The sequence below is a fragment of the Sceloporus occidentalis genome, unplaced genomic scaffold, assembly GCF_023333645.1.
Source record: "Sceloporus occidentalis isolate IW3139 unplaced genomic scaffold, rSceOcc1.0.p SCAF_3, whole genome shotgun sequence".
NCBI classification, from domain to species: Eukaryota; Metazoa; Chordata; class Lepidosauria; order Squamata; family Phrynosomatidae; genus Sceloporus; species Sceloporus occidentalis.
This window is the reverse complement of record NW_028316983.1, coordinates 131,082,897-131,105,731: the sequence shown is the minus strand read 5'-3', so window position 1 is coordinate 131,105,731 and position 22,835 is coordinate 131,082,897. Positions and strand designations below refer to the sequence as shown.

Sequence of the window (22,835 nt, the reverse complement as noted above, 5' to 3'; positions counted from 1 at the left end):
ATTTCTCTGAGATCGAAAATTAGGTGCCTAGCACTGATCACAGCACTTTGGTGCCTTGTGAACTTGGAGGGACTCACTGGTGATGGTGGCAGATGGCACAGCAGGATGCTGTGTAAACAGCCACCTGGCATTACTCTGGAGTGCTCCAGAACTTACAGGAAAATTGTGACTTTTCAAAAACTGGATTAAGGCAAGCGTTACCCAAATTCGGTGGAGAACTGGCCTTCCCACCTGAACACAGTCGGCATTTGAATTGGGGATCTAGCCCTGTTTTTTGTGAACAGGGCAATGCAGAGGCAGGGGAAAACCAAGGTAAATGACTGCGTAACTATGCCCTAAGTCACAAGACTTAGATTTGTGACTTCAGTCGACTTCCACGGAGACACAGAGACATAACTGGGAAACTTCCTTCTCAGCTAGTTAGGGCTGGTTACACTATTGTTTATTCTGGGATTAGAAACCCTCTTGATAGTGTTTCCACAACCAGTGTGGGAATTAGAGGCTGAGCAATACTGAAAGAGTCAGCAGCTTGGAAAAGGTTAGTACTGCTTCTTTCATCCTGAAATATATTCATCATGTAGTGAAAGAAATTTGGCTTCTGTAGTATGTAGAAGAGGATATGCTACCAAACATAAAAAGATCTTTTGGAGCCTCTTGGCCATATGGAGAAGGTTTTACTTAAAAATACCAACTGCAAGATAATTTTGCATACTCTCTCTTTTTTCCCCTGAAACAAATTTAGCAATTTCTTTCCTCTTTTTTGTGTGTGGTTAAAGAGAGTTTGAAAATAATGTGACAATGACTCTTGAATATCCAGAAAGAAGAGGAAGTTTGAGTGCAGAGATGGGCACCATGGAGGCAGCTGGGCTTCTCAACTGTGCAATGTTTTAGTTTTCTAAAGGCTTAATTTCTTTTATCTAGAAAACCAGCCCTGTGGTAGTGGCTCTGCTTGTGGTGTAGAAAGGAAAAAATAACAGAGGTTTATTGCAGGTAGTGAGAATTTTCAGTACCAAGACTATTTTAAGATGACAGTTGGGTCATTTTAAGAACACATCAAAAATCAAAGTTCAGACTCATATAATATTAGGCAAGGAGAATTTGGTAGAATTCTTTTGGAAATGAATGGGGTGGACATAAGATGGGAATTCTTTTTTTAAAAAAATCTATGGATTATTCTTGTAACTTTATAGGTTGTGTTCTAAAAATCACTTTATGCTATAACATCGTTTAACTACCCTGCCATACTTAGAGGAGCCAAGTCAATCCTCTCAGTGCATCCTCGGGAATAAAGCTGGGGCTCGAGTCTTCATTAATATTTGTGAATATAGAACAAAGCCGTGGCAGCTGTTTTGTCTTAACTGATGCAGAATCAGTGTGTGAGCTTCTGTGTGTCTTTAGTTGACTATGACCACAAGTAAGCCTCAGTGAACTCCATGTGAGTTATTTCTGAATAGAGCTGTATAGGATTGCAATGACCTGTTACTGACAGGCAAAAAGTACGCGCTCTGCGCGTACTAGGGTTAGAAAGAGGCGTCACTTCCTGACGCCCCAACCCTAATACGCATGGAGCACGTAGAAAATGACGGCACTCTATACAGATGGGTACCGCCATGACTACGTCATGACCGCGCTGCCTCCAAATGAGGCGGCGCGGAAGTGACATAATCGCGCTGCGCAGGAGCGCCTGGGACGCTCTTTTGGCGGCACAGGAAGGAGCTCCGTTTCAGAGCTCTTTCCAGGATTTGCATTGCTGGCGCAGCCTCTACACAGCTGCACCAGCAACGCAAATGAAAAGGGGCCGAGCGGCCCCTTTCTGTTGGTCCCCGCTGTCGCTGGGTGTCCTTGGGGCTTGAAGCCCCAAGGATACCCATTTCCAGGCCGTGGGAAGCGGCCTTTTGCCGCTTCCCCGCGGCCTGGAAAGCGGCGGATCAGGGCCTCAGAGGCTGCCGTTGTGGCAGCTGAGGCCCTGATCTGGAGGGGAAAGGGCCAGTTACAGGCTGCCCCAAATGGGCAGTCTGTAACGCGCCAATGTAAGGTTTCTGTCTTGTGCTGACTTACTTTGACATGAGTTCTTTTGAACTCAGAATTAGTTCTCAGTAAACCCAGCAAAGGAAAACAGAAAAATCAGTAAGGGAAGCTTTCTTTTTTCCCTCCAATTACTTTTTTCCCCCAATGTGGGAAACGCTGGGGCGGGCGGAAATCTACCACTTTCTTTGGAATGAGTGAAAAGCTTTTTAAGAAAAGGTTTACTCACTCAAAATTCATAGTATTTATGAAAGACAGCATTACAGAATGCTTATAAATAACTGCAAGAGTTTAGTGGTCTTACAGGCTTTAACTCAGCATCCAAATATGCTTCTAGTCCTTAATCTTGTGACTGAACAATATATTTTCTGTTTACTACAACATTTGTTGGTTCCATTAGCAAGTAAAATAAGGTATGAAGGTGCTATATGGTGCATTGCTGCATTCTTTGGGTACTTCCACACTGCAGAAATAATCCAGTTTGACACCATTTTAATCTGTGGCTGAAAGCTATGGAATTCTGGAAATGTAGCTGGTTGTGGCACAGACCTCTCTGACAGAGAAGGCTAAATGTCTCACAAAACTACAGCTCCCAGAATTCTATAGTTTTGAGCCATGGCAGTTAAAATGGTGTCAAATTGGATTATTTCTTCAGTGTGGATTAGAGAGTAGTTGCGGATATGTAATTCTAGATTACACATCTCTAACTGGTACTCAATCCCAGTTTATACATTAAGTAGTAAAATAAATTTAGGACCATTAAGAAAGTAAATATTGTATGCTTGTTTTTCAAAACTTGTTTTTCTTTCATTTAGAAACAAACTTTCTCCTTTATAACTTCAACATTTGTTTTTATTTTATTTTTTTGAGTTTTACGTAACATATAAACATGCAACATCGATTACATACATGAACAACACATCAAAAAAGAAAAAGAGAGGAAAAAAACAACATATAGAACTTACAAATATGGAAATCCTTAAAAATACTAAAAGATAGAATCTTGATTACAGGGTTAAGAATGATTTACAAAATAAATTTGTATTTCAAAAGTATTCAACTTAGTTACTAAACTACAATCAAGAAAAGTTTTCCTTCCTGTTACTCCAATTAATCCATTTCTGACATTGAATTTGATATTATTATTTTGTCATTTTAAGCAAACCCTTTACATTATAACAACGGACAAACTAATAATAATAAAAAAGATATATTCAGTCTTCAACAATTGCAACAATTGCTAGCCTTGCTATTTCACTGTTAAATCTTATAAATAGTTTACAGTTTAAATAAAGGAAAAACAATGCCACAGATGTTTTTAGTCCTTTAAAAAAATTGTTGTCTGGTGACCCCATTTTCCCCCTAGATAATCTAACACTTTCTGCCATGTATTCAAAAAAATCATCTGATTTTTCATCTCTTAGTTTTCTTGTTAATTTATCTAACTCAAGTACTTCATACAATTTTAAAGTCCAAAGTTTGGGACATTCTTACTTTTCCAATACCTCGCATATACAATTCTGGCTGAAGAAATCATATAAAATAAAACACACCCATATTCCCCCCCCCCCCAAATCATCATTGATCATATTTAACAAAAATATTTCAGGCTTAAACTCCAAATTAATATTCAGTGTCTTATTAATCCATTTACGAATGTTTAACCAATATTTTGATGCTTTTTTACATTTCCACCATAGGTGGGATAGTAATCCCTTTTTTTTAAGTGCGCTTCCAGCATTTATTGCTGGAGTTTCCATTGATTTTACAGATTTTTGTGGGTGTCAAGTACCATCGGTAACATAGTTTATAATAATTTTCCCTTTCTCTTTTCATCCATGTGGTTTCCCACTGTTTTAAGTCTAAAGTTCTTCCTATGTCTTGCACAGTATTATGGAGTTGACAATCAGAAATCTGTTGCTGTGTCTTGGATGTTAGATTTACCTCTGTAGAGCAGCTCTAGTTGGATCTTACAGTTCTACTTAGAAAAATAAAACTTAATCAAACTTCAGTGTTTAATTTGGTTGTTGTTGGCTTTTTTTTTTTTACATTATTCTTTTAAAGAGGCTGAGCTGAGAGTACCAGTAGTGCCAAAACCTAGTAGTCAGCCAGTGGGGTGAGTACGCCCAACATAGAGAAAGAATGAGTAAAAACCAGACTGCCAAGGCAGCACTATTGGTATGATTACAGAATCTACACAGGGGGCAAACAGCCTCAAAGATTTACTAAAACTATTCTCCTCCCTCTTCCTCTTTACAACCTGTTTTATGGCCTCTTGAGTACTTGCATAGGCAGAAGGAACTGTGGGGGAGGAGACATACCCTTGTCATTTATGCAGAAGTATTTGAAATTGACATTTTAAATTGTACTGTCTCTGCAACCACTCTGTCTTTGGACACCAATACTTCAAATGGCTAGAGAAATAACTGAATATCTGGAGAGTTTCTGCACAGTTTATTTCTAACTCCTTAAAATGGACTCAAAAACAGTTGGTTTTGCATAATTTAATCAGAAGCAAATCTGAGGATCTTGGAGTGAGACCCCTTGCTTTGGCATGGTAATTCCCACCAGATCAGATGTTATGTCATCTGCAGTAGTTGTCCAGTATGCTTCTTCTCAGATAGCATCCATGAAAGGTTCTCTACAATGACAAGGCTTGTTTTTGAATACAGCGCTGTTTTGAATTACCTTTGATCCTCCACATGCACAAGTGGCTTCATTGCATGCCTGATTTCTGATTTAAAAACATAGAGAAGAATAAAAAGTAATGCAAATGTGAATAACTTTTGTACATATTATGTAGTGCTACTATTGGCAGACCAGCTCCCTGTTCTTGATATTAGTCTGCAAGAGAAATTGAGTTGTTTTTGTTTTGAGAATGAAGAAGCTCACATATTTCTGGTTTCCCCCTCAACAACCAGAGAGGTCCCTAGGTTTTTAGACTTTGAACTGTTCTGTTGTAGAAATAGAACATCATCGTGTTAGTGCTGGGGTATTGTTTCAAAATCACAAGATCAATAGCCATCAAGAATGTAATGTCTCCTGCTTATTTTGGAATTGGAATACGGCCTTCCTGCCCTTTGGAAATGCAGCTTCCTGCCTCACTAAATATGTCCCAGTTGTTGGAAAAGCTACTGGCCATGTTGACGGTGTGGTAGGCGGTGGTTCTTGGAGTTGTGATCCAAAGCATAATTTTTTCTAGGGCCTAGTGGCAGTGGCTGTTTCTAAGTCCTATCTGGAGATGCTAGGGATTGAACTTGAAACCTTTTTAACTCAAATGCTTTACTTCTGACCTACATCCATTCCTGTGTATCAGATGAAACTATTTTCCACTTAACTGAACAATAATAAACAGTAAACCCACAAATCTACATACAGTATAATATGGCAATGAGCAAATATTTATGAATCACTCATGCCATTGTTTAAAACTTGTGTTTTTAATGGTGTGCAGAGATGGAAATTGAAGATAGAAAAATGCCACTTTGGAACTACACTTTCCGAAGTGGCACCTTTAAACTATTTCAGGATCAGGCCAGATCTCTTTTAGCTCAGTACTACTTCATTGTATATTTCAGATATCCAAATATTGATACAGTGCTGTAGGCTATATTTCAGACGGACTGGCAACCTCTGGGTATTCCTTGCCTAAGAAAACCCTATGAAATTAATGGGATCACCATAGGTCGACAAGTGACATGCAGACAGGGAGGTAGCGCGCGCGCACACACACACACACACACACACACACACACACACAGAGAGAAAGGACATTCCTAAATATCTACAGAGGAGGGAATGATGCAGATCTAATGACTGGTATTTGCTTTATTTCTCATGTGTTCATATCTAGCAGTATTTAGATTCCCAGTTGGTTGTGTCTGTGTGGCAGTATGTTTTCAAGCAGTGCATTGAAGCTATCAGACGAAGTGCCACAAGTTCTGAATTATAAGAAACAAGTCAAAATGAAGGAATGTGTGTGTATGTCTGTATGTCATTACAGTTCATTTTATCTTGTGAGGGAGGCTTAAATGAAAGCCAACACAAGCCATTACTTTTGCTTTAGGAATTATTAACGTGTCACTAATTTCTTTCCTTTTTTTTAACTTTCAGAGCCGTGTGTTATATATGAAACCTGCAAGACATGTTGCAATGGTCCTGAAGTTGCACTGAACACACACCTCACCCCTATCCATTTTTGGGTGATTGGTGTTCATAGTATTGTGGTTAATTGTTTTCTACACTGAGTGGGCTTGTTCCTTTATCTGTCCTTGTTAAATAAACAACCAAACAACAAAGATGTCGGATCCTGGCTCTCATCAAGTCACTGGTATTAAGCCAGACTTATTGGAAAAAAGCAACAGCCCAGATAACACTCAGCCCTCAGTTAATTTGGAAAGGAGAAACAAAAGTGGGATAATAAGTGAACCTTTGAACAAAAGTCTTAAGAAGTCCCGACCGCTTTCCCACTACTCTACTTTTGGTAGCACCAGCTCATTAAGTGAACATTCAGAGAAAGGTGCCCCTATAGCCAACGGCAATGAAGCAACCATGGATAAAAGCAATTCTACCTCAAAGCACAAAACCATCGCTGACATGCTGGGCAAATCAGATCTTTCTTCAGAAGGACAGAACATCTTGCAACAGTTTGCTCAGTCTACGGAGCTTCTCAAAAGAGTTGTCCAGGAGCACATTCCCTTGTCTAATGACCACGGGACGGGTATCTCAGACATGGAAGCTGTGTCGGCTGCTGAGACAATGAACAGCCCATCTGATTTTCCTTACCTGGGGGCTTTTCCTATCAACCCTGGCCTTTTCATTATGACCCCTGCTGGCGTATTTCTGGCAGAGAGTGCACTCCATATGGCTGGCTTAGCAGAGTACCCAATGCAGAATGAATTGGCGTCTGCCATCAATTCAGGGAAAAAGAAAAGGAAACGATGTGGCATGTGTCCTCCTTGCAGAAGACGGATAAACTGTGAGCAGTGCAGCAGTTGTAGAAATCGTAAAACTGGGCACCAGATTTGCAAATTCCGAAAATGTGAGGAACTTAAAAAGAAGCCTTCTGCTGCACTGGAGGTAATTGGTTTTGGTCAAGCAGCTTAATAACACCCCCCTCCCCAGCTGCTCTGTGTGGAACCACAGTAACAATTTATGAATACTGGATGTGGAAGTGTCAGGGGTTTGTATCTGTCACTAGTGCTTACCTTTTATATTCCACATGGCTCCAGTCTTTTTAAACCTAACAGGTATACAGAGTTATTAGTACACTGGTACCCCGGGATACGAACGCGCCGCGATACGAAAATCCCGGGATACGAAAAAAAAAAAATTAATTAATTATTTCCGGGTTACGAAGGTTTCCCCGGCTTGCGAAAAAAAGCCGGCGCTGTTTTAAATGGAGCCGCGGCGGAGCCGCGGCTTTTCCCCATTAGCGCCTATGGGGATTCGGCTAACGAAAGTCCCCCGGGTTACGAAAATGGCGCCGGAACGAATTAATTTCGTAACCCGGGGGACGAGTGTAATTGGAAATGCAACTGTCTCAAATTGGCCTTCCTTTGTGTGGTGCTATGAGTAGCTCTCTTAAATCCTTATGTTCATGTTTTACAAACAGCTGATAAAGTGGCCAGTCTGTGTCTGGACTATACTATCTCAGACTCCATCTGGGGGTTTATATGATTGAATGTTTCTCTGCAAGGGTGGGCAGGGAGACTATTGCTGCACATGCAAAATAACATTTCAAAGAGATGGAAACTAGCTTAAATTTCCCCCTGATGATGCTAGTTTTCTGTTAATAGTTATAATGCTGTATATAGTGCTTTTGAAAGTTCTAAATGATTCACATGTATTATCTTGTTGCAATCCTTACTATTCTGTAAGATAGGTCAATATTATTTTGAAATTGCAGATGGAGGGCTGAATCAGAGAGTGAGAGTAACTCAGAGGAAGAGAACATGTGAATCAAGGATCTCCTGATACATTGCTTAGTTGTTTAAACTGCAGTCCTGTACTCTTTTCTTGGGGTTAATCTTTGCTGAACTCACTTTACAGTTCAAATGAAGTACATAGGATTGCAGTGTTATCCCTGTACCACACCAAGTCTGAATATGTCAGGTGTGTGTGCATTTCTCTTCATTGCAGAGTGTTGGAAGTCAGAACTGGTATAGTACAGATACAGGTGTACCACTTCAGATGCTTTTTGTTAGAAATAGACCCAAATGCCCTTCCCATTCAAGAATGTAAGACTAATAAATGGCCAGCCATCAATTTACATTAAACAGCTAGGAAGCAAAGTTTGTGTACTTAAAAAATACAGTATTAATAATCTTTCTGCATTGCTCAACATGATGTATGAGACAACATGGCCATCCAAAATCCAGAATTTGCTGACTTCAGAGGGTCTTTCTAGTGATCTTCACTGGCCAGTTAAGATTTTTTTTTACTATTTTAGATTGACATAAAGTTGCTTGAGCCTGAGATAAAGTTACCTAGTTCATTATTGTCTGTGACTCTTCAAGATTACAGGCAGAATTTGTTATAGCTAATTTATTCAAAATCCTTTTAACTCAAAATGAAAGAGCTTGATCCTAGGAGCTTTTGCATGCAAAGCATTTGCTCTAATGGTCTTCGGTCCATTTAGACCATTGGTGTTGGTTAATAGACATGTTTCTGTTATCTAGAGCACTCCATAATAGTTTGTAAGACTCAAGATGCTACCTGAATGCTTTGAAACATACCTTATTGAGCAAAGAGTATGTGGAATATTAATGTCATGGACTAGGGTCTCCACATAACTATTATCATTTTTATGTTGAGACGACCCCCCCCCCCCACCCACATTAAATAGAGTGAAATTTTATTTTAACATCTTTGAGAGGGGTAATGGTAATCTCACACCATTGACCCTTCTTGCCTGTTGGCTGAGATTTATGAAAACTGATGACCATAGCTATTATTTTGGCAAAGATTTCTTGTCAGTGGGATCTGACTTAGTAAGGATCACTGGAGCCTAAGCAGAGAGCAGCTCCAATAGTCATTTGAAGGGCTTGTTTCTAAACACAGTGATGTCATGACAAGTGTGTCATTGAAGACCTCAAATGCGAGAACAGGGCTTGATTAATCAGATGAGCCTGAAACAGCAGCCGAGAAGGTAGGGACATAAATGTTGCCAGTAAACAAAATTGCTAGGAATATTTAGTCTTCTGGGGCTGCAATGCAGAAATAATGCTGTTTGATATCACTTGAACTGCCATGGCTCAGTGCTGTGGAATTCTGGGAATTGTAATTTGTTGTAGCATCAGAGCTCTCTGTCAGAGAAAGCTAAATGTCTCACAAAACTACAATTTCCAGAACTCTATAGCATTGAGACATAGCAGTTTAGGTGGTGTCACACTGCATTATATCAGCAGTACAGATGCAGACTAAGACAAAATATAGATTTTACTGTGATGATTTATCCAGATGAACAGTGCTATGGGTTGGTTACTCCTCATTTTAGAGCTGCCAAAAGGGGTTATTAGGTGGAGGCTATTTTGCAACACAGTTTACTCAATAGCTACTGTACATTCTCAGTTACTTATTCTGATGTTCTACACATTTTTCTGGAGGAGAATGAATATATTTTCAACATTACACAATAATTTGCAGAGAGCAAAGCAGAAATTTTGGGGAAGAATTATAAACTTCCAGAATTGGACATTCATAATTAAGAATGGGCAAAACCTTTCCCACCCCTTCAGATTTCTCCCTGGACCTCCATTCTCTTCCCCTTTAGCTGTTCCTCTCACTTGTGAGCCTGCCGATGTCTGTGGCACAAGGACAAAAAAATGCATTTGGGAGCTTGTAAGATTAGAAAATAACAGGAAGTAAGTAAAATGCTGTGGAAAGGTTTAAGCACTTCTCAGCTCCACATTTCAGCCCCGAAACCTGTTTTTCTATAGGAGCAGCTATGTAGCATGCATTTCTCACATTCTCTAGCATGTAAACAATATAGCCTTGTTTGAGGATTGTTGTACACATACAACTGAACTAATTCAGCCAATCACTTGGTGCTTTGGTTATTCCTGAGCTGTAAAGTTATCAGATTCCAGTCCAAAGAATGGGCATGCACTTTTAAAACCCAGCTCTGCAGCTAATGCAGATGAGATTGCTGTAGGTCTCTTTGCTATTGTCAAAGGTGATCAGTAAAACAAGGGAGCCCAACAAGGAGGTGAAAAACATGGCCCACTTTAAACCCCAGTTATTGAGAAACAAAAAGCAAAGTCATCTGCTTCCATTAGCATGTAAGCTAGATTCTTTCTTTGAATGGTGCAAAGTGAGTTTTTTTGCATCTGCCTTAGTCAGTTTTCCTGCCTTGATCAATGTTTGATTATGATGGGGGTGGAAGGAGTGTGCATCACCTGTCTTTGAAAATGCACATTCCATATCTGGATTGTGACTCCTTTTTCTGGGTTACATATCCAGGGATAGCTGTGATGGCCAGGTAACAAAGTACAAAAGCATCCGAAATCCACAAAATAGTGACACCTTTATTAGGAAATGCATAAAATACATGTTACAAGCTTTTGAAGAGCCACTGCATTCTTCATCAAGGAAAGGTATTAAAAATCATACAGGAGAAAAAAATGACAGTGTAGCCACAAGCCTGCATTTTGTCATAATGTAGCTTTTCTCAGTTCAGATGTTATGCAAGGACATTCATGTAGGTAGGCAGAAGGAGGAGGGTCCTGCCTACATATATGTCCCTCCATAGCACCTGTACTGGAACAGCTACATCTTGACAAAATTCAGGCTTGTGGCTAACATTGTCATAATTTTTTTTCTCCTATGCAATATTAACACCTTTGCCTGATGAAGAAGCCAGTAGAGCATCAAAAGCTTGTAACATGTATTTTGTGCATTTTGGTTGGCCCAAAGGTATCACTGTTTTGTGGATTTGGGATGTTATTATACATCTCTCTGAGTTGTGCAGCTTCTAAAAAAACTACTGTTTACATGATTGCAAGGCAGTGGGATATGTTTCTTTCAAAGGTAATTTCTAGTCAGAGATGGCTGTAGACATCATGGTACGAATTGAGGCAAGTGCTGTATCGTACGGAGAGTATGATAACTTACATTCTTATTAGCTACAGTCAAACTTTTTCAATTAGCATCCAATTGGAATGCAACCTTTGAGGAGGGAGGAGGGTTGATCTGGGTGCTAGAGATATGGGGGACTGGTATCTTTCAAATTCTGCTGTAATGCTAAATTATATTCTTGTTCTAATTTGCTGAGTCAGTGATCTGGAAAAGGGGAGAAGGAAAAGTCCGTCCCTTCTAAAGAGACCCAAAGTGAGTAGACTGCACAATGCATATTAGCTTGAATTTTTCCCATTTTCTGTGTTGCATTATGGGAGTTTGTGGAAAGTCAAGTGACACAGCAAACCTGTGAATGGCCCCGCTTCTTGATTTGTTTTCTGTTCTGTGATTAACTCAGACATTTATATGATGGGTCCTGTTCAATTTGGAACAAATCTGTTGTAAATCTGTGAGTTAGAACAAGCACCAGTCAAGTAGTGGCAGGCCTGTTCTAAGTTAAGACTTAATTGCTATGAGATAAATAAATGTAAAAATGATATTTTTTGTTTTTAGTCTTATTTTATTTTTAAGGCTGCAATTCTTTGCATTTACTTAGGAGCTAACACAACTGGATTTTCTACAGATGAAATAGACATATGGTTAAACTGCTTAAGGAGACAGGAGCCTCTTTTTCATAATGGTTACCTTGAACAGCAAATAGATATTTTGGCTTATGTTACAAGTAAAATTGTCATACTGTTGAAGGATGATGCTGGGGAGGTGGGCAGTGGGATTTCAACTACAAAATAAACTCATTTGGCTAGTGAAACAAGTTGTCTAGGGAATTTTCAGAGCTAGTCACTTGAGAGGGATACCAGAAAGACAAATAGCAATGAAAAATTGCATATTATTATTAAAGATTTCTTCTATCATAGTTTTGCCTAATACTTTTGAGCTCTCACTCATTACCTTCTGACAATTCTGCTAGTGTATCTCTAACACTTCTCATGTTTTCCTCAACTGCATTTTTAGTATTAAAAAGAACAAAACAGTGAGTTTGCAGTCAAAATCAGACCCTCAGTAGATGCAAAGGTGCCATCTGAAAGAGCAACCCTGTGTCCTCTTCTCACTCTTCCATAAAGTGATAGTACACCCAGTCCCAAATTGAACGTTTCCCATAAGTGGTTGGCCATGTGAAGTCTTTGGGCCCACGAAAAGTCTTTGAGTGTTTCAGAGGTTTCAGTGATCCTGCCTGGGAAGTGAATGTATTTTGTTGTTGTTGTTGTTGCACGTATAGGAATGGAAGCAGTAAGAATGAGATTCATAGAGTCCCAAGGCTCACCAAACTCCTTTATCCCAAACTGGGTATAGCTTTTGCACCTCCAGTAGTCTCAATGTCTCTGCATGCCTCTGGGGTTCATGATGGGGGCCTTTTCACCACATTTCTGGCCCTCCAGGCAGGGCTTAACTTTTAAAAGCCCAAATGGTATTTCTTTTCCCAAACATGAAGTCACTGACCAGGAAGAAAGGTCCAGACAGGCCTGAAGCTGGCAAGAGCTCAAAAAATTGCCCCCAAATTAGTTAAAATGGGCTGTAGTTCTCTCTGCACCAAGATCTCAGGAGCATTGTGGGGCATTTAGAAGCAAAAGAAATTTCAGAGACCCCAAATTTGTGGAAAAGGCAAATAGGGGAAGTGCAGCCTTCCATGTTCCTGGAGAGTGTGATGTGTACCCTCCAACACCTGGGAGTTGCTCACCCTGATGGTGTCAATAAGAAATGGAGGTCATAAAACTGGACAGAATATGGCTGGGGTAGCCCACTGGGAAACACTTACGCCTTGGAAAACAGCAGGTATTCCTTTGAGAGTTCCATTGTGGGTCTTCGTGGCCACAACAATTTGGGTGGAAAGGGAACGGCTATTGTTAAACCATTCATCCAGCCTTGAGCTAATGAATATGGGGCCTATAATATGGCCTCCTAGTGACTTACCTAACAATACCCTCCCCTTTTCCCCACCACATACCATGAAGGGATCCCAGCTCTGTGCCATAATACTTAAAGCCTACTTGAAATAATAGATACAAAAATGATATATGTACTTCTGGCCTGGTTTTAACTATAGCCACTCAGAGAAAAGGAAAGATACATCGCATACACATGTGCTGAGAGAATAGTGAAATAGACAACCAGAATACATGGGACATGAACCAGTAATTTCATTCAGGTAATTGTCAGGTCTCCTGATCTCTTCTTGCTATATGATGCCTCATAATCTGTTATCTTGCCCTTCATCCCATTTAAAGGGTGTTTTCTCTCTCTTACACACCGTGATCATTAGAGAAATTGGCAATGCCTGCTAATTATTTCCTTGGGGCGCCTTGTTCTCAATCCTCTGCCCAAAAACACATACTCCATCCCATGCATCTCAACTGCATTGTTAACCAACTAATAATGTAAATTAGGCTTTTCCCTATGGTGACTGAAATCACTATGCAGAATCTGTAGTGATTCAAATTTGCTTTGTGTTTAAGTAAGTTCCATCTGAGGAGAAGTCACGGGAATCTGCTCCCATCCATTAGCATGGCATACAGACTCAGTGGATCATGCCTCAGTGTTGCTCAGATTTAAGCTGTCTCTCAGATTTCAGGATCTGCTACCACCTCACTGTAAAGCGTTCTCTGCTCTAAATAGCTACTTGTTTTGACTCCTAGCTCATTAGAGCTTCTGAAAAAGCTTTTCTACCACTTAAAATAAGCAAAATAGTGTACTTTGAGGTCCTCCTGAAGTCTGAGGTTCTCTAGGCATGACCCAAGGCAACCCGAGAAGAGCTGGAAATTGGCCTATTTCTGCATTTCTAAGTTTCAGCTCAGATGGACAGTTTGCTTCATGTAGCTTCCTTGGAAAGGAAACAGAGGGAAGAGGGAAGTGTGATGAGGTGTAAAACACTGAAGGTGAGATGGAAAGTATAATATCAAGGATGAAAACCTTGATACCATCAAACATATTCAGGAATAGCTATGTTGGCCCTGCAGCAAAATACAACAAAATCCCAAACTTACAAAACAGTGATACCTTTACTGGGTCAGCTAAAACGTTAGAGTCACAGACCTACATTTTGTCACAGATGTTACTGCTGTTGTCAGTTAAGATGATCTAGAGGGATATCAGCACTCCATGAAAGAATATGTAGTCAGTTATTAGATGGAAGGGAAGTGACTCCACACTAGATTTTTTCATACTTCCCAAGGTCAATATAAATATGTAGGATGTGCCCCATGTCCTGAAGAGTGTCCAGATGCAATGGAAAGGTGGAGAGCCTCCATTCTTTCAACAGTATGTAGAAGAGCACATTTAATCAAGTACAGCATTACATGCATAGGTGAGCAAAAACATATCTGTTTAAAGCCATTTTTAAAAAGACAAGTACTAAATGCAGCAGTTCTCTCCATTGTTGCATGGTGTATCATCTAGTATATAACTTGAAAAGGGAGTAACTGCTTTTTGATCAGTTGGCTATTAGGTATTTGTCAGGAAAGGTCAGTGTAAATGCCTGCTTACAAACCAAAGAATTGACCTATCCAGTGTCTTGAGTGGATCTACACTAGCTAGTTATGTCAGTTGGTTTACACGTTAACTGGCCTGGCTCAGTTCAGACAGATCCTGGGATTTGTAGTTTACAGAGGCAAAATTCTTTGCCAGATTTCTGTAGCACATTATTTTGAACTGCAGCCCTAGAGCTTCAATAGAGAAGTCTTAAGCAACCCACCAAACTGTAAACACAAGGATTTCATAGGATGGAGCCATTGCAGTTAAAATATATTAGCTGATAATAACTGACTGTTTTAGAATAAAATGAAGCAGTCATTTCTTCCAAGCTCTGAAATATCTATGTTATCATGAAGATAAGTCTGCTGAGCTGGACATTACAGGGAGTACTAAGTACAGTTCCTAACTTCTCATGGTAGGTGTTGAATTATCCAGCTTTTCTCACAAAGTAACAACATTTTCCAAGTAGTATGCTTAAGAGTATTTCTGTCTGTTTCCAGAGAGCATTGCAACAGTGCATTACCAATTATGTGCCACACTCCTATGTATAATAAACTCTTCTATATGTCCTTAACCTCACCCCATCCTCACCTCTCCTTGATCACTTTTCATAGCCATTGCCACCCACTTTATTAACCATACTTAAGTCTTGGTTTTCTTCCTCTTCCTTCTCTCCCTACATCTCCCAGCCAAACACATTGTGTTGACAGATTCTGCCTCTTTGTCTCCTCATGCTCAGGTCATTCCCCACCTCACTTACTGCAACTGTCTTTTGATCTTTCCCTGCCTGTTCACTTCTATCCAAAACACAAGTGCACAGTTTATTTAGTTGTGCTGTTGATACCATATGACATCCTTCCTCAAATCTTTGGGCTATTGTTGAAAACACAGAATGTTCAGTTTGGGTTACAGCTTCCCAAATACCCAAGACAGCATGAACACTGTCCACTGCCTAGGTTGACTGGAGGAATTTGAGGCATTGTGGTCTGCAGAAGTAATTTTTTTCAGACTGTTGGCATCTCATCTCCTTTAATAAACACATTCTTATGTGGTGCTACCTTCTCTCCCTTCAAATTCTTCTCTTGTTGATTCCTTTGCCCTAGCCACACTTCAGGATTTGTTCCTAATTGTAACTATGCTTCCTCTGTTCTGTGTTGTCTCTTTTAGACTGTAATTCCCTTGGGACAGAGAAATATCTTCTTCTTCTTCTTCTTCTTTTTGTATGAAACTTGGAATATCATCAGATATGGTTGCTTCTTTGTTAAAACGGAATGCATAATGATAAAGATATTCCAGAAAATCTCAGTTCTCTGTTTTTTGGTTTTAAACAAAATTTACCTGGGGTGGTTTCACACAATACGATTATAGAACTGTGGTTCCACTTCAGCTGCCATGGTTCCATCCTGTGGAATCTCGGGAGTGAATTCAGTATTTTAGATGAGGCCTAACCTGTGCAGAATCTGTGCATTTGTTTTTTGTGGCCTAAATGTAGACTATTGTATTTGTCTCTATTGAATTTCATTTTATTAATTTCTGCCCAATTTTCTAGTTTATCTAGGTTCTTCTTCCCTCTACACAAACCTCCAAACAGCTTCATTTTTATATACCACTTCATACTGAACTAACAGTGTCTAAGCGGTTTACGACTGTGAACTAATTGCCCCCAACAAGCTGCTGGGTACTCATTTTAGCGACCTCGGAAGGATGCAAGCCTGAGTCAAGCTTGAGCTCTCATAGCTGGGATTGAACTCGCAACCTTATGGTTTTGAGTGAATGGCTGCAGTACAGGCATTTAACCACTGCGCCACCAGGGCTCCAAACCCACAAATTATCCTTGCTGGGTCATACCTAAGGTCCATCTAATCCAATATTGTATTTTCAACAAGAGCCAACCAGATGTCTCTGCATCTTGCAAATGGGGCATCAGAGAACTGAGAGGAATTAAGAAGCATACTACCTTTGAACTTGAATTTCATCATTTTTCCTAGTTGGTCCATCTTCCAAGTAGACATCCTCTTTGATAGACATCTTTAAGAGATAATGAATGTTTCTGTATAGACTAGAAGGTGAGTCCTTCCAAATGTTTTGGACTGCATGCTCCTCTTCATTGGCCACAATGAGTAGGGTGATGGCAGTTGTAGTCAAAAAGATCTGAAGGGAGCCAGGTTGGGGAAAGGTGCACTGGGTGTTATTCAGAATATTTTGCAGAGTGCAAAGAGATTTCAAAACTTGCATCTATTTACCATTTATACCAAAGGAGCTGAGTAGGTGGCCTGCTTCTAATTTTAGCAGTGCTCTGATTTCTATGGTGTGCTAGCTGTGTAAAAGTGTATTGAAGTGCAGGATTCACTTGGAGATTCATGGACAACAAGAAGCCAAGGAAGACCTTGTGAAGGAAATAGGTGTTGTTTAGCCAGTTGAAGTGGAAAAAGTGCTTGTCAATTTCTACATTTGATTTGGTAGGTGTCTGGCACTTTATTGTTCATTAGGCACAGCAGAAGGTTGAGGGAGTCAGTGACATTGTATTGGAACAGTGAAGGGTAGAGATAGCAGTTGGCAGAGTATCTGTAGTACCTCATTTTTAATAAAATTTAAGGAATGACTTTCTCAAAGGGCCATTTTGCTCCCCCCATGAACTCCCCACCATTAAGGCAAGCTGCTGAAGGTTAAGAAGTGATTCATTTCCACTACCGTAACAACTATATATATGTATATAGCAGTGCTAGGTCAGGCTAACCTCAGTAGGTACAAGGAACCTGTAAGGGTCTTGATTCACTGTGAAAGAATGGTGCCCCACTGTAAGTCAAGAGAAGAGCTCACAGCAGGATTTTCAGCTAAAGAACAAGTTGTCATAACTGTTCTTTGCTCAGTGGAAAATAAAAAATCTTTCCTTGCCTCAGGTTTGCAACCAAGTAGATACACATGATAGCCAGCAACCTAGAGACTTTGACTTAAATCCAATTGTAACTGTGACAAGTGTAGGCCCATTGAATCAGTAGGATTTCCATAGGTGTTTGTAACTGCAAATCCCAGGATTCCATAGGATGCAGCCATGGCATTTAAAGTGGAATCATCATGCTGTGATTATGTAATTCGAGTGGGCCCCTGGTTAGGAGGTTCCCTGATATGTGTAGCAGAAATGTGGGATTTTTGGACAAATCGGATCAAATTATTTTAAAACTGTAAATACTAGTTCTAGGCTATGGACCTAACTGCCTTAAGCAGTATCTTCCACTGACTTCAGTCTAACATCCATTTTAAAATGCATAGGATGAGGCCGTTAGTTTAACAGGCTTAAACTGCCTGCCTGTGAAATCTTTGAATATATTTGAATTGATCAGTTATTGTTTTTATGGTGGCTTGGTAGTTTTGGGGGTAAAAACAGTCAGCTGCCCTGTGTGTGGCCAAGGTGTTTCCAATGCTGCATTTGCCACATTCTGAATGTTTATTTTTTAGATGCAGGAGTTTCTTCACTCCAATTATGTTTTGAATGTCTAGCTGTCCTTCTTCACCTCTGTTTTATTTTTGAATGGTACATAAAGAAGGTGTCCACTGCTTCAGCTGGTGTTTCTCAATGAAAACAGCTTAGAGTTCAGGTTTTGACTGTAGTCCTATTTATAGTGTCATATTACATTGGGCTCTTCCACACTAAAAATTATAGCACTATGATTCCACTTCACTGCAACATTAAGGAGAGGCATTTATAATTCTCAGCCAGGAAACTCTGGTGCCTCACCAAACTAGAAACTCCCAAGATTCTATATGATGCAACCGTGGAAGTTAAAATGGAATATAGCTCTATAATTGTGTGCTGTGAAACAGCCTGTTGACTAAGCCAAATTTTGAATTGTACATGACACATTAATTTAAGGTATGCTCTTTCAAGTGGGCTTTTATCCACTCCACTGCAATAATTATTTTAAAAATGATTATTTTTGTACTGAAGAAGCTGGAAAAATAAAACAGCAGCTGTAAAAGAAGAGAGGATTTTTAAAGAACGTTTAGTATGTGATGCCATTTTATCCTGAGCATTTTGTGCAATGAATTATTTTACATTACTGCAGTTTGCTCAAAGTGAAATCATAAGAGATGTTACCTAATCTATAAAGATCTCTTTAGTCATTGAAAAGAATCCTAGTTTTTCCTAGACCTCAAAGCGTGGTGTAACACTTTGAGGAGCAGAATGACTGGAGCATTTCAGTGAAACAACAATATTGACCACAAGACAGGAATGTGGCATCACTATGGATTTAAATTATTGCTGTTTGCCACCACTGCAACAAGAATCATTCTCTTTGAAATTCTAGAAATACTATAAAGACCTGAAACACACAGGCCAAATGACACGGATTCTGGCTTCATTCAAGACATAGCATTCAGATTATGCATGCCTCGAATGCAGCTGGAAGCTGCACCAAGCCTGTGGCATCCAGAAAGAACCGGGCCAAGAAGGACGGATAGAATCTGCTCCTTCCAGCAGCCTGGTTTAGGACTGCGGCAGCAGCCTAGACTGGGACCATGCACATGTGGTTACTGCGTTCCTGGTGCAAACCGCATGGCGCAGCCTTGCACCAGTCTGTTCAGTCCATCTGTTTCGAGCCTTTCTATAGGCACTCCATCTTTTTTTAAAAAAAACACTCCATGTTTGTACTTTTTGGTGGCAATTTCATGGACCTTTCCTCCCAATTATGTGTTTGGCAAATGAACCAAAGAGACACAAACTGAACTATTTGACAGGCCAGCTTGGAACTGTGAAGGAATATTGTTTTCCCTCCAAATACTACAACTTGCACTGAAAGTCAAAGTTGCAAAATTTCAGTCTAGCTGTGGTCTCCCCACTTTAAAAGCTAGAAACGTAAGATTGAAAGCAAAACTCTCACGCTCATACAGTGTCAATAAAAGAAAGGCTTACTATGTCTGTGGAAGACACATATGCTCCAATTTTTGCAAAACTTTTGTACAAAAGGAATTGTTCAGTTGAGGAGCAATCTCTAGTGATACTTGTCTTCCCCATCTCTTAGGTTAAGATGCATCTTAATTAATATTAATAAATGCCAACCAATGATATTGAACTTTACTGCCACCAGCAAAAGCAGAGGATTTTAGTACTTCAAAAGCGGCAAAGCTCCTCCCTCAGCAAAGCCCATATTCCTGTCAAAGGGTTTGTAATTACTCCTTTTGTCTGTTGAGTTTTGTTTGATTGAAGAGATGATGAAGTAATTTTCCAAAGCTAGTTTTGCTCCAGCCCTTTCTCTCATTCTCCCTTTCTCCTGTTTGCCCTCGTAGATTGTAAAATCAAAGCCCCTCTTAACAGGGCTCATACCCTTGGAAGAGATTGGCATGCCATCCCAGAGGTTTCCCCAACGTGATACATTACATGTACATGGGGTCTATTCATGGGGTCTGTTAGGCCAGCACAATAAAATTCTCTGTCCGAGATCCTGTGTCATCAACATAGCTATGAGAACAGGCTCCATCACTGTAGTTACATGTGACAATGCCACCCCACCCAAACGTATCTTTGCAGTCTGGCAGCACCCAACTGAAATGTTTCCAAGATGCTGCAGATCAGGATACTGTGGAATAATGTCTGCAGCCCTCCCCCAGTTATGGGGCATATCAAGAACAAGCAACTGAAGAGATCCCTTGTGGTCCTGCCACAACTGTTTGTTTCAAACATGAATCCCCAGCAGTTTTGAGATCATAAATCCAGCTTACAATTTCATAACTGCTGCACAGATACCAGCCAATATCTGTCCTTAATTCAATCCATAGTATGCCATCATCTCTCATGATTATCTTAGGCAAGGGTGGAAAGAAAATAGATTACAATATAAGGGTAGATCAGAGTTTGCAGGAAATCATTAGGGTTTCTGAGTCCTGCCTGATTAAAAACCCATCCCCATTAGGTTACTAAAAGAAGTCTTCAGGGAAGACCAAGAACAGATTAATTTGATCAAAGGACTTGTGAGGTTGATTCTGCTACTGATCAAAAATCCTTAGACCCTTTCACATTACTCAGTTATAGTACTGCAATTCCAATTTAACTACCATGGCTGCATCCTTGGGATCCTTAAGTTTGTAGCTTGGTGAAGTACTAGATAGAATTCTAAATATTTGTCCCTAGATTGCAAATACCAAGATTCCATAGGGTGTTGCCATGGTAGTTAAAGTAGAATCATAGCACTAGAGTTGTGTAATGGGAACAGGCACCCTGTCTCCCACCTGAACACTACTGTATGCCTGATACTGTTTGGTAGATCATGAGTTTATACTAAACATACAAACACCGCAAAGTCTTGTATCTCTTTCATTTCAGTCTAAGATGGCCACTGTTATCATGTACATTTGTTGTGCCACTGGAGTGCCCAAAATGGCATCCTCATGTGATTTTAGTAGATTACAGATGACCTGATTCCAGTACCTTGAATTTTGTCCAGAGCATGTTGACATGCTAAGTGCTACGTTCTTAGGTACTCACCCTTTTCTAAGTGGAAAAACTATTGTGTCTTCATTCTGTTAGAGGATGAACAAATTTCTACTCTCATACCTTTTGAGAGAGCAGCCACTTATGAACTACTACTGTGTTCACATAAAGAGACATTAGACCACTTCTCTCCCAGCACCTCTTCAAGAATTTGAAGGGTATTTGTGTGTATCTGAATGACTGAACCAAAGATATGAGGGGCTCTACCAGAAATCATCAGGTTCTTGATATCTAAGAAGATATGGGTGCTAGGAATAAAAATTCCTTGGACAAAAATTATAAGTGGAAAAAATTGGGAGAAGAGAAGACTGTAATTGGAATGACATATATATAAGATGGCTAGATCAAACTCTGAAACATGAAGCACTCCAGCTGAAAGATGGGGCATCTACTGTGATGTGTTATTCTAGATGTTCCTCAAAAGAGGCAAGCTGCTGAACTCTGCTCAGGGCTTATTCTTCTCCTCATCATGTGTCCCTGTTCTGTTCTCTTCTGTTTCTGCAGAAAGTGATGCTTCCTACAGGTGCTGCATTCCGATGGTTTCAATAGGAACAAGAATCCCAAAGCTTTGTCATCCAGTGCAATGTCACTGCTTGCTTGTGTTGTCTCAGGCAAGGAATTTTTTGGCGGAAATGAATGGATGCGCCTGTGTCTCCTTTAGAACCAAAAATATTTTCTCACAGATTTCATTCCTGTTTTTTTTAAACATTTTTTTGACATTTGTTTAACATCTTTGAGTACTAGTAAAACAAACATTAACTGCTTTTCAAATAATTTTTAAAAAAGAATCCATAAAGTACCAAGACGTAATAGAATATGGACAATCAATCAAATTATTTTCCTGTGTTTTGGTGTTGATGTTGTTTATGTGTGGAAGATGCAGTTCTTGTGTAGAGAATGTAAATTTACAGTAACCTTTTAAATCTAGTTACTAATAAGCACTACTGTAATTAGCACAGCTGTTTACTCATTCATATTTTTGTTTGATTAATTTCCATCATTAAAGAAAAATAGTGTGGCTAGTTTCTAGAATGCCTCAACTTCATGTTTATAAATGAGAATATGTTTAAAATAAAGTAGTCTCCCTTTCCCTAACCATACACATAAGATAAGGTTTAATCAGCAAGATGTTTGGTATTAAAAAGTGAAAGTGTACTGCAAAACTGGCAAGTTTTTTAAAGTAAAGCAAAATAATTATTATGTTTAGATCAGGAAAAACTGCACACTAGAATAAACCCAGAACTAATTGCAATGATTCTCTTTTAGAAACCATTTGAAAACGTTACTGGAAATTAAATATAACCTGTTGCAGAACCTCTACTGAAAACAAGTATTTTTGTTCTGTTTAAAGCCCTTGTCTCCTGCTTTCTCACCATCACTAACTGAAAGGCTGTTTGTAATGTTCTAGCAACTCAAGCTGTTTTGTGAATAAAAATGAAAGCATGTTTTGTCTCCTGGTTTACATCTCTATTATTCTGTCCACTTTGGTTGCATGCAGGATCTTCATTTTTGCTTTGTCCGAAGTGAGTGCTGAATGGGTGAGGATGCCATACACCAAAAAAGACTTCTGAAAAATGTTGGATTGTTCCTGCCCCCCCTTCCCCTGGGCTATACAACATTTTCAGTGTTTGCATTGAATGACATCAGGAGATTTAAAGTGAGGGATGTTTTAGTTCTTTGAGGTTTTTGTTAAATCTCTGTTTTAAATCTTTAATAATAC

The 22,835-nt window shown here is 39.6% G+C and overlaps 1 protein-coding gene across 6 annotated transcripts in view; it reads left to right on the top strand.

Annotated features, from left to right (window-relative positions):
• The window catches only part of CXXC5 (CXXC finger protein 5), a 78,688-nt gene extending 56,128 nt beyond the window's left edge, over positions 1-22,560 (top strand). For 3 of the 6 annotated variants that reach the window (XM_089516303.1, XM_089516304.1, XM_089516305.1), the window contains 2 exons: positions 6,139-7,104; positions 21,620-22,560. In XM_089516303.1, the coding sequence (XP_089372429.1) occupies positions 6,325-7,104; positions 21,620-21,664 (825 nt within the window). In that variant the 5' untranslated portion in view covers positions 6,139-6,324 and the 3' untranslated portion in view covers positions 21,665-22,560. Of the gene's footprint in view, positions 1-6,138; positions 7,105-11,303; positions 11,356-16,177; positions 16,695-21,619 lie in introns of all 6 variants that reach the window. The other 3 variants (XR_016280532.1, XR_016280531.1, XM_089516307.1) reach the window with 3 other exon arrangements.
• Positions 22,561-22,835: the final 275 nt, after the last annotated feature.